A 13,061-nucleotide genomic window follows, 5' to 3' on the forward strand; every position below is an offset into this window, starting at 1 on the left:
TTAATTATTTGCTGGCTTACTGCAGTTTATTTCCTGATCTTTTTAGCTATTTGTTAAGCATGTGACAGTAACTTAATCACAAAGCCTGAGGTAAATTAAATAACTTGTCTCCTAATCTATTATTCAGTCTTGTGAAAAAAATGAAATAATATCTGAGCTATTTAGTTACCATAGAACTACTTCGCTACTATATGAAAGTACAGCTTTTTCACTTAACATTTATCCTCTAAGTTAAGACAGCTATGTATAACATTTAAGCTGAGCTTCAAGTCTAAGCATAGATCATAGAAATTAGCCCTAGAAGACTTTGTATTTTGCATTTGACAAAAAGCCACAACTGTTGCTGAGAGTCCAGAAAAGAACAAGAAAAATTCCAAGCAGCTTGATATATTTTTATTCTACAAGATTGTCAAAACTGTCAAAATGTTTCCATTAAACTTTTTTTTTCTTTTTAATAACAGTTTCTTGACACAAGCTGTTCCATGGTGTATCTCTTGTCTAAATAATTGCTTTCTCATTTCTGTTTTCAACCTGCCACCTACTTGACCCTTAGTTCTGAAGTAGGCATTGAATGATTATTATCTAGTCACCGTCTTCATCCAATTGCTGGCTTTAGAGACCTCTGCAAGGTCTTCTCTAACTAAAGAGAACAGCAAAAAATGTTTCTAACAAAATGAAATTAATTTTAGAGAAAATAAATGCTTTAAGTGACTAGAAGTCATGGCATTGAGGAAACACAAATTAACTCATCTTTCTTTGTAAACTACTTTTCTTTCACCTTTTTTTTGGCCTTTTTTTTTTTTTTTTTGTAATTTGGTGACATTGATGAGCTACCTAAAATTAGACTAATTGCTGCTTGCATGATATTAAGAGAGAACTTCAGTGAAATTGCTTCTCTTGGAGTATGGTACAGTTATACCAACTTTTTGCCACTCTTCTTTCAAAGGAGTGTTCTTGCAATTTTTATAGCTGGAAGAGATCAGAGACTAATTTTTCTGTTATAGGTTGTCAGTGTCCTTTACACTGTGCCATAGGAAAGAATTGCCACTAACTACTACAAAACAGTGTAATCTGCTATCAGAAATAATTCCTGCAGATGCAGAGGTTTATTTTGGAGGTCTCTGATTCTAATCCAATGCTTGTAGGAGCTGGTGATGCCTCAGAGAGCCTGACAGGGCTGCAGGCTGTTACAGTGCAAATGTAACAGTTCTGAGTTTATAGAACTGTGTCTGTTCCCTGCATCACATCTCATTTGCATAATGTTTTCAGTATGGGCTAATTTTTTGTAATGCCACAGCAGGTCTGCAGAAATTCCTATGTGCTATGGACCCTATTGCTTCAGGGTATTTCCTTGATCAGAATGTATCTTTTTATCAATAACGTAAAGATTTGTTATATAGGTCATTGACTATTAAGAACTGTTAAGAGACAGTACTGTTCTCCGTGTGCAGATTCAAATATTGGGAATTTAACAAGTTGAATGAGTCATGTAATTTAAAACTTATTAAAATGTTCAACTGTTAAGCTTCGTTGCTTCTTTTCTTGAGTGTGCTGCTTAGCATAAGTACTATTTTATACTTGTTTTGTGCTCCATGTTTTAACAATCATTCATCTGTACAGTTTCAATGCTGGGCAGAAAGGTCTGACAGGCTTTCTGTGTCTGAATGGCTGAAAACAGGCAGCAAGCAGAAAATTCAGAAGAAAGAGGAAAGAGTCAGCAAGATATTCATCCAAATTATCTGTGCTGACTTGAAGACAATATATGAATCTTGGATTTAAAAAATTAAGGTTCTTCTTGAACTAAATTTTGCCCTCTTAGCTCTCCTGCAGCAGGTTGCAGTAACAAGATTGTGAATGAACTCCAGTTTAAGGATGAGGATAAACCTGTGTCTTATCACTCCAGTGTGATTAACAGTTCCCACACCTTCTAACTAAAACTGTTTGTCAGCGAGTTAAACATTTATGCTTTAAAATCAGGAAAACACAAATAGATACTGCCATGCAAATTTTTCATCACAGATCAATTTACTACATGAAACCATCCTGGGGAGGTGGTGGAGTCGCCATCACTGGAGGTTTTCAGGAGAAGACTTGATGGGGTGTTTGGTGCCATGGGTTAGTTGTTTAGGTGGTGTTGGATTGGTTGATGGGTTGGACGCGATGATCTTGAAGGTCTCTTCCAACCTGGTTTATTCTATGTATGTATGTATAAATCTAAACCCCACTGTAGACAAGTACTTCAACTGCAACTAATGAGCGAAGGATAAGGTCCTTATTTAAATAAATTTTGATGTTGAAAAGCTCCTTTGGAGCTAAATGGGGGAGCTTTGATTTTCAGTTGTGAAAGTTCAAAAAATCAGACCTGTTTTTACACTTTAAGGAAGCCCCTCAACTCTCAGAAATTAAACCCATTATAGTTGTGAAGGATATGGAAGTATATAGGCGAAAGCTCCTTATTCTGTGAGGTCTTTGGAAAGGATCTACTTTTCTCAGTGCATTGCTGTGCCACAGAAGCCAGTCTTCTTCTTAGGATCATGAAATCATAGAATCACTAAGGCTGGAAAAGACCTCTAAGATCATCAAGTCCAATTATCAACACAACACCACCATGACTCCTAAACTGTGTCCTGCTGTGCCTTGTCCACACAATTTTTTTAACAGCTCCAAAGATGGTGACTCCACCCCCCTACGTCCCCACCCTAGGCAACATATTCCATTCTTTCAGTAAAGAAATTTTCCCTGGTACCCAATCTAAACCTCCCCTGGTGCAACTTGAGGCTATTTCCTCCTGTTATGTCATTAGTTATGTTTTCTTATATAAGAAAACAACCCCAAAAAATTTGTAGTTTGGGATAAGATAGTGCAAGTTTGACTTTTGTCTGCAAACTTAAAGCTGCAAGCCAAAAAGTATAAACATCCAGGAGATGTCTCTTTCCCTCTTCTCTCTCTCTACTTTTCATCCACGTCCACTAATCCATGCAAGGAACAGGATTACAGATGATATTTCTGAGCTGAAGTTTGCTATCATCATCATCTTGAGTTTTACCTCCAGTCAGTTCATTCTTGTAGGTTTATTTCGCTACCATATATCACAGTCACCAAATCCAGAATGCTCCAGCCACCCAACCCCTACTTTATTTATCTCCTATGGCAGAGATCAAAGCACTGATCTTTGTCTCCACCTTGTGATCTTTGTGTCAAGACTAGCAAAGACTAAATGATGGAATCCTCAATCCTGATTCCAGCTTTAATTTCTCTACACAGGAAATGGCAAAAACCAGGCAGTTGGTTTCTTAGGTCAAAATACTAATTTTAGAAGAAACAGTACAGTTGAAAAGTGAAATAAGACATAAGTTTACCTTCTTTGTCAAATACTTTGAGAAGAGTAGTGAAAAGCAGACACAGAATTTACTTGGCTGCATAATGTGGCAATAATTTATTATTTTTTAAATTCTGAACATTTGTCCTTCACATTTTCAGGAAAGCAACTCTGATATCAGAACTATCTACACAGGTACATCCTGGTTCCTAACAGGACAAAAATAGACAAGTAAAGCATTAAATGTCGGTTTCTGCTTTGTAAGAACCTATTGTGGCCAGAAGGATTTTGAAATCATTTACTCGTGCAAAGCTTGAATGAGTAGCAGTGCATGAAGCTGATAGCGTAAGCTGAGCTCCTGAAAAGTACTTCACTTTCAGGCTTCAGAACGGTTACTGCTATCAAGAAAGGACAGAACTGTGGAAGATAATCTCCTCAACAGACAAAAGGTCAGACTATAAAACTTTTGCTTGCCATTTTCCAGAAATTAATCATATTAAGTCATGAAATGTAAAAGGAAGGGTGTTTTCACACTGAGTTTCTAGAGGCAGTATTTCTTCCCTAAATTTTTAGAGTTGATTCATTAATTATTCATTTTCATACACTGGTGGAATATAGAACTAAACCCATTTTTAATCTTTCAGCCTCCAATCAACATAGCACATGTGAAAAATGTTACCTTTTGGATAGTTGATAGATTAGAACTGCTACTATGGCTACCCAATAACCAGTGCACTGAAATGGAGACTGTAGCTCACTTTTCCTGTGTGAGCATATTAATTGTGCTGCCTTAATTGTGCAGTTATACATGGATCAAAGTATAGAGGGGTATGATCTACATTATCATTAGTTTGGCCTGTTTCACTATCTTGTGTGCAATGACTAATTTGCAATCAAATCTTGTTCAAAATGACTGATAAAATATTGTTGAATTTCTAATATGTAGGCTAAGTGTCACTGGTATTGTCAGAACATATATTATAACAGAAAATATATGAGGCCGGTTGGGACAGGTTGGACTTGATGATCCTTGGGGTCTCTTCCAACCTTAGTTATACTGTGATACTGTGAAAATGATCCACCTTTTCGTTCTGGAATTTTCCCAAAGTGGAAAAAAACCCAAAAGTCATAAGGACGGGAAAAAGACAATTAACTACAGTTCTTTCTAAAAATTAATATTGTGAGCTTCAAAACCAGTCAAATGTAGCTACAAATGTAACTTAAAAATTACAATATACAGGAAATTATTTTTAGTATGGCTTTTAGTTAGAAGAGGAATGTTTGTACTTTGTCAACAATTATCTCTTCTTTCTTGTAGATGAAAGTGTTGGTTATTTTGGGAATTTCAGCATTTATAGCCTTCACGGCTGTTTTTTCCCCTTTCCTTCAGATGGGCAAAGATATCCTATTTGGTAAGTAACAGGGGGGGGAAAGCATGTTATTTGCTTTTGTCAGCGATTGCTTTTAAACTGAAAATACACTGACAGTGCAGGCAGTTTAGTAATGGTGGTTTAGCTTAATCTCTTTTTATGTGCAAAATGCATTATCTGACTTCTGCGAGAATTAGTCCTTGGGTGTTTTCTTTTAAATCACAGCTTCATATGTTCACAAGGGAAAACTTTGTGTGCTTAATGTATCTCAATTATATGCATCTCAATTATATATTCTTTGACTAAGAGTGATCTTACTTTCTTAGTGACATTCATATGTCAGATGACATGTTCACAAACATGATTGCAGGGTTTCTTGGCCAATCACTACATTTAGTCATCCTAGGCTAGAGTCAGTTTTCATAGGATGTCCCACCTGGCACCCTGCTGCTGGCCCAAGAGGGTACAAAGCACCTGTGGTCCATTCTCTGAGCATAACAGGGAGATTTTAGATTGCAGTGGTGTAGATGTAAGCTTGCCATTTCAAACATCAGAACTATTTTGTTTGCATCTATTAAATCTAAATCAGTTATAGCTAGTATGTGAGAAACCCCACAGATACTGGATTGAATTGTAGAAGTTCTGCAGAGACTGATTTTGCATTGAAGTAGGGCAGAGATGATGGATAAATAGGATTTCAATCATTGCATTTTCCTAATTACATAGCTGTAGATCTGATTCAGGAAAGAAAGTCCTTAGGAAAGTTTTGACTTGAAGTTAGTGTAGAATCACAACAAAAATAAAATTATATACAAAATAAAATGAAGAACCCAAACCAACCCTGAAGCCATTACTTCAGATGGAAAATATTTTTTGGGATCATCACTGTGAAACAGGAAATCAGATTTTAGTGCATCCTTTACTTGGAGCTTCCATGTTAATAGTTTGGAAAGACATGGTCCAAAATGAGATTATGCCATATAGAATCATGAAATCATTTGAGCTGAAAAATATCTTTAAGAACATTGAGTCCAACCATTGTCTAAGTCTACCGAACCTGGTGTCAAACCATATCCCTCAGCACCACATTTTCATCTTTTAAATACCTCCAGGATGTTAAGTTAATGTAAAATGAATTCTATATGGATAGGGACTCTAAATAAATAGGAAGAAGATAAATAATTGCTGCTAAACATAGAGGCTGAGAAGGTCTTTAGTCAACTGAAGCAGAATTTCGCCTAGGAAAGATTACTCCTCATCACACATTATTTTCCCTTTAGCTGATCACCTTATTCAAAAAATAGGTGAAAGAAATAGCACAACATGGGCTACAGTTAAAATGTTGCCTAAAATTGCAGTGTACATAAGTAATGAGCAATTTCACGTTAACAAACTATTGTTATTCATGATTTGTTCTAAGGGAAAAAATGGGTGATCTTACAAAACATGGATGGGAATTCAAACACTGAATTTCAAAGATAACCAATTCATTTAATACAAAGCTAGAGGAATAATCAGAATAGCAGAGCTGAAGTACGTGTGTCTTTCCATCAAATGTAGCTGGAGAAATGAGAATAGGGCTTTCATGCATTGGGCAGATCCCAGAAGAGCTTAAAGTTTGTTACTTACGCCTGAATATAGACTTGAATCCTGCATGTGACTCAGGCCAGCTCACACAAACCTAAGAAGCATAATCACATGCACAGATCGCAGCACATTTAACTGGACCTGTTAAATTTGGTACCATATAATATGTGCAAAGCTGGATTTACACTGCAAGAAACAGAAGGAAAATCTGCTTCTTCAAGCCTTATAAATTAGGAAATAATTCATTTACTACCCTTGCCTTATCTTTCAGTAAGGTCAGAAGCCACAATGTTAGTTTCAGGAACACTAAAATATGGAGATCATGTTCATGGGGAAAAATTACCTATACCTTAATATTACAGAGGTGTATAATTTATGAATTTAAATATTTGAATAAACACATTAGTGAAAAACATGTTAATCTTTATTTTTTACCCTTGTTGAGAAGAAACTGAAGATAGCTGCATTACTCAGGCTATCAAGAAGGGCTCCAATCTGGTGGATTATGCTGCACATTATACAGTGAAAAGGTAAGAAAAATAAAACAATTAAAGAATAGTGAAGGATCTATTCATCAAAAAAGCATTCATAAGAGAGAAGATTGAGCCAAGTCTGTCTCTTTGAGAAAGTAAATGATGATAAATTTTGTCATGATCATCTGAATCAGTATAATCTTGTGTGTTATCACTGCAGGAGGTGCTGTCTTAAAATGTGAGAAAAATAAGAAATATGAAAATAAATACAAATGTTTTTCTAATTTATGTAACACAGCGTATTTCATCAACATGTGGCTCAAGAAACTTGTAAGTGTATAGACATTACATATTTTTTAACTTTAATTCAGTCTTTTCCAGTGTAAAGTGAAATGGGAACTCCTGTGGCATGTGTCAAAATCCTTTTGCCTTTAATGAGACTATTGTAGTGAATTTCACATTTCCCTTTCATCTAAAACAGATGTAATAAAAGGATAAGTGAAAGGGAATAAAACATTTATCTTGAACTGTCAGTAGTGAACAAGTTAGGGAATGCTCCTTTGTGCCTGAGTGATCCCTTTCCAGGAATGCTGAGAGTGCTTCAGCATGATTACCCATGTATCTAAAACAATTTAACCCTTTTCTATGTGGTTCTAACTGCATCTCCTTGCAGTACAAATTTTCTCTCCACTGTTTGAAACACATCAGCCAAGTTTTACAGGATGCAGTCACTAACTTTTTGCTTCAACTTTCCTAAAGGATTTATCTCTGTGTTTTGAAAATGAGTCACAATTCTCAGAGCTGCAGGAAAGATGGTTGTTTATATGGACAGAATCTGTAAAAAACTCTGGTTACTCAGGACACAAACACCTAAGGTCATTTTGTATTGTTAGTACTTTGGTCACAATTCTGAAGCATACAAATTTAAAAGTGTAGATCTCAACCTTTCAGTGGCTCAGCTGTCTCATGTACCATATGAAGATACTGAAGTTTCACTCCCTGGTAGGATACTTGCAAGGATACTTGCCCAGTGTCTTAAAGATGATAAGTGATGAAGCACCCTAAAAGGTAAATCCTTAAAGATGGTTGAGTTGTATAAGGAACAAAACTGTTCATTCCACATAAATCAGCAGACTGCTATAAAGACTGATCTATAAAGACTGATCTTCCAATTTACAAATGATCAGTATCAGAAGTGAAATTTATATTTTTATTGTGTGCTTTTATAGAATTCAATTCATTGTGGCCCAGATAAATGGGGCAGTGAGAATTATAAATACCATTAAGTGACTTCTTCCTGTTTTAATATAGGCTTCTAAATGCACTCTACACCTGCCTCTTAGACATTATTTCCTGGCCAATTGCAAAGTACAGGGGACTGAACTATTAGCTAATCTGATCATTACACTGAGGGGTGAATGTGTCTGAATCCTTAATTAAACACTTTCGCATTTTCATGTCAGTTTAAAGCTTCTAAGGCTTTTCTGGTTTGTAACTAAGAATATTGTAACTTGAAGTAAAGCTTTGTTCAGCACAGAGGCCAAAACCAAGAAACTAATGCATGTGACTATGTATTTGAGCTTCTGGAAGTTAAGGAGGTCACCATATTGTGAAAACTCATTTTATTTTGGCTTACAAATAATTGAAGGAAACTGCAGTGTGGTATAGATGAGCTCAATGCTGTCTTTGAAACTGGAAACTCTGTTCTGAGAAATTATTTCCCAGGTTTTAATGTCATACAGGTTCTGGTATGGTACTCATAGTTTGCTGTGTTGTTCATTATTTTTTCCCCTTAATAGATTCTTCTAAAGACTGTTTTCTCTTACCTACCTGCTATTCCAATTAGCTTACTGGCTGGTTAGCCTTTAAGAATAGGTGTCCATACTTATCATTAAAATACAAACATTTATAGTAGAACACAATGGTGTTGTCATTAAAATGTACAATGGCAATACCAATTGTGGTAGGTTGAAGTTTCCCCCAACATAAACTTTGGATAGAGCTCTCAGAGTCATGTGTCGCCTCTGAGGTTATGACACTTACACCGGGGTGAGAGTATGTTGCCAATTTACCACCAGGTGCATTATAATGTAGATTTTGAAAATGGTGGCTCATTGTAAGAGGAAACTCGAGATCCAGTAAATCTTGTTACAATAACCAGTACAAATGATGAAACTCATACTAGTTTTAACCAACAACACTGAAAGGGCTTCCAAGTCTGACTATATAATCCTTTTTACATGCTGAGTCTCTGAGCATGATAACTCTTTTTCATAGTTGCAAGAGTTCTCAAGTTCTGCTCTTGAAAAGAAATGAATTGTTTCTATATAAAGAATAAATGAGCAGGCTAAGGCTCTTTTGGATCAACTAAAGATAAATCTAGAGTCTAGGAAAACCCTTGGAGTTGTATCATTTTACTTAATGCTTTTTTTATGAAAGCATATTTCTGATTCTGCAATTAGAAATTTAACTGTTTGCTTTGCTGAAATCAAAACTGCTGTTTCTATTTTGAACTCATCTCATGTTTTAAACAAACTTAAGTGAATATGACAGTACAATGTTATCATGAGAACTGCATGTCCAAATAAATATGAACTGCAGAAAAGCCCTCAGGAATGTCTGCAACCTATGACAATGTCTGGTAACGGAATAGACTGGGGTGGTTTGTGTCCAGCTGTAGGAGTCAGTTTAGGACTTGGGACTTCCAGCTAAAAAGGGAGTTCTTCCTGATGCATTTTTCTCAAGGCTTCTCTGTCAGTAAAAGTACCATGGTTAAAATGGACCATGCTGAGTGAAAAATAAATCTTGGAGGAAATCCTAGAGCAGCTGAGCAAGATCTGGATACCACCTGGCTAGTGCTGTGCTCAGAGCAGGGTTGAATAGATCAGGTTGTTAGCACACTGTCTGTTTGGCTTTGAATATCTCCAAAGATGTAGAATTCCCAAATCCACCTGCAGTGATTGAAATGGGTTTTGATGTGAAATGTTATATAAAAGGAAAAGCTACTCACATGTGTCTGTAGTGGGAGTCGTATATGGTGACTATCCTGTACTAGGTCTTCCCAATCACTTTATACTGCCAGCTCTGTCCTTCCCAACAGTTTGTCTCATCCTAAAAGCATAGCACAAGCTTAAACTTATGTGTGTTCCATGGAAGGGTATTTTCCCTTTCTCTCCAGTGTTTTCCTTGCAGAACAGGGTCACAAAATTGTCTTCCTCTCTGCTGTCCCAAAATGATCTTCAATCAAATTATACCTTAAACTTGGAACATATCCAACACAAGTACAGTTATGAATGAGTTCTAAAAGGTTATAGGTTTTAAAACCTTCTGTATTTTATCTCAATTATAGAACTATCCAAGAAAGGGGAATAACAACTCCTACCTTGCTCCTGGCTTTCTCAAAATCTCCTGAACAGGAGAGTCAAGATATTTCCCAAGCAGCTGAAAAAATGGAAATGTCAATTCAAGTGATGAAGCAAAAAGTTTGCCAGAAGCACAAACGTTCATTGCATCCAACAGGTAAATATAGTACCTTGACATTGCTAAAACCCACTATTGATTTCTTGACTGTGTCTTTTAGATTAAAGCTGGGTTAGCTTCGCTTGTACTTTATCTTTGGCAGGAATACATGTCTTGTTGGTATTCTCGGGCCAGGATGCCCTCTCTTTTGCTCTTGAAAAGCACCTCACATAGTCACTGGTTTACATTTTTATTTGAGAGTGGACTGTTCTTTTAGTTGAGGAGAACAACACTATGCTGTTGGCAGCCTCTGAATCCACAACCGTATATTTGTACTGCCTAAAAATCCACTTCATGTCCATAGTATTGTAAACTTCTTGTTTACAGTGAAATAGCTGTCTGCTCCAGTTTCATGCTTCTGGGACTTAGAGTCTGCAGATAAAATAGTACAATTTCTATCACTCCGTGGCACTGCCATTTTCAGATACACTTCCTCTGGATATCAATGGCCTTATCAATATCCTTCTTTTAAGAAAATATTTTCTTATTTCCTAAACTGATTTTATAATCCATTGCTGTTACGCATTTGTTTCCACTTTGTTTCTATCTTAACTGTTTCTTTATGAAAGAAATTGAAGTCTAGGGAGTTCAATTACAAATAATTGTCTAAGTAAAGTAAAATTCTTGTTGCCACTAGAGATTAATTTCCAGATGTCTGGTGCCTGGAAGGCTCAAAAATTCAGAAACATTGACTTTTTCCCCCATAATTTAATTCTGCTACCTAAAGCAGCATGAACTAGAGAATTACAATTTGTTCTCTCTCTTAGTATTGTAACATGTCATTGTTTTTCAATATGTGGAAGCATTAGACTGCTGTATATTAGCTTAAAGATACACAGTTGTTATATTATTCTTTTTCCTTGCAGAAACATCTGGTTTGATAGACTAATGGAGCATTTGCAGAACAAAAAATATATCTATGTGCGTGTACACATATTTATAGATACACAACCACGCACATAGATACAATTAATTTTCTTCTGGTGTGGTTTCAAATGAAATCAAATTTCTAAATGGTAGAACAAGTGCACAAAGCTCTTTTTAATATTCAAAACTTTAACAACTTTAATAGGAAATGAGTAGATGCCATAAAGTCCATCTGCTGTTACAAAGAATTGGTTTACCTGAATTAAAGAACTAAACTGATTTTAAAAAAACCCATATGAATCAATACTTAGACAGTACAGATAACTGAGGAACTGGGCTGTAAGTAGAACTGTGAACCTGAACAAACATGAAATTACAGCTGTGCCCCCAAATTTGGCCTGAGTAGCTAGTATATAATGATAAGGTTACATAGCCAGTCTAACAGTTCATTCTCTCTCTGTTCTTACCTGTACTTTGCACAGGTTCTAGCTGCTTAGCTGAACATTTTTAGATCTGATTGCTTCCTGAATCTTTTTGTGCTTGTTTCTCTGACCTTTTTGTCATGATTAATGGACTAAAGCAGCTTAGTTCAGTTGGATGGGCACAACAGATAGGTAGCGGGACTCAGTGACCCACAGTATGCAGTGGAAAGAAAATGGCAAGAGTTAGATGTTGCCTCTACCATTTTCTTTCAGTGTGTGATGGTTACAGCCATTTTGAATGGCAAGAATGAGTTCAAGAAGGATATTGCTCCTCTTTCACATGTACTTCTACCTCTAACCAGCCATTCATGTATTTACATACATGCATGGCTGAGAAAGGGTGTCAGGTCACCAGAGCTTCCGTGACAGCATCACTTCGTCCCCTCTCAACAGAATACTCACTGGGAAGCCTGTCTGGGACGGTATTACAAAGATACTCATAACATGCTGTCTACTGGGATACAGCTCCCTGATGTCATCTAACTTCCAAATTCTAACATAATTCTGAGCTTCTTCTACTACACAGTTAATTATATAGTCAGCTGCTTCTTTCCAGTCACACATTTTTTCTCCTTGGTATATACTTTTATTCTTGAATATAACTTTTTATACATTTGTTGTAAGCACAGGGCCCAGCCAAGCAATGTGACTGCAGTGCAGGGAGGGAAGCAGGGAGCAGGTTAAAGGAGGAGTACATCAATCTCAGCTCTCAAATATGGCTGTACTATTGCTCTCATTCTCTGCTCCATCAGATAATAAAATCAGCTCTTCCCTTTCACACTCTATCTCCTCTAAGATGCTGAGACTGCTTCCTGCAGCACTTTCTACTAAGTGCTTCTTCCTAGGAGAAAAGAGGAGATGCTGTAGTTGTAGTGACAATAATGCCTTTCCTCCTGTAGCAGCTATATAGCACTACAGTGAATTGCTTGTTTGGGTTCTTCCTTTCAGATCTTTTATCAGCTGATCTTCTCACTAAGATTGCTAATATTTCTGGATGTCTGCCTTATATGTTGCCACCAAAATGTCCAAACAATTGCTTAGCTAATAAATATCGACTCATCACTGGTGCCTGCAATAACAGGTATGTATGATAAAACATTTGCTCTGAAAAATCCCTATTTCTTATTCTCTAAACTCAAGAAGCTATGTTTATTGTTCCCTAGAAAAACGGGGGAGAGAGAGAGGGTAGTATGACCTCAGTCAGCTAACTTTGGCATTATTGTATCTGTAAATGAGGTGCTTCTAAAGGCCCCCAGGGAAGAACCTCTTTAGATTTCAATACACTATTTTTTTGCAGAATGCCTCTTCCTATGAAGGCTTCTAAGATTATGTAAAATCTTCATAAGGAACTTTAAAGGGAGGACTAAATTGGCTAACATATTGCTGAGCAGGAGAATGCAATTACTTCATTTTCCCACAGCCTTAACATTTAGCAAAGCATACA

The 13,061-nt window shown here is 36.4% G+C and overlaps 1 protein-coding gene across 1 annotated transcript in view; it reads left to right on the top strand.

Moving 5' to 3' along the window:
- Positions 1-4,637: 4,637 nt before the first annotated feature.
- Positions 4,638-13,061, top strand: part of TPO (thyroid peroxidase) — a 41,573-nt gene continuing 33,149 nt past the window's right edge. The window contains exons 1-5 of the mRNA XM_054178662.1: positions 4,638-4,731; positions 4,915-4,969; positions 6,729-6,806; positions 10,099-10,268; positions 12,566-12,698. Coding sequence (XP_054034637.1) covers positions 4,638-4,731; positions 4,915-4,969; positions 6,729-6,806; positions 10,099-10,268; positions 12,566-12,698 — 530 coding nt within the window. The remainder of the gene's footprint in view (positions 4,732-4,914; positions 4,970-6,728; positions 6,807-10,098; positions 10,269-12,565; positions 12,699-13,061) is intronic.

This window comes from Dryobates pubescens, chromosome 3 (assembly GCF_014839835.1).
Source record: "Dryobates pubescens isolate bDryPub1 chromosome 3, bDryPub1.pri, whole genome shotgun sequence".
Classification (NCBI taxonomy): Eukaryota; Metazoa; Chordata; class Aves; order Piciformes; family Picidae; genus Dryobates; species Dryobates pubescens.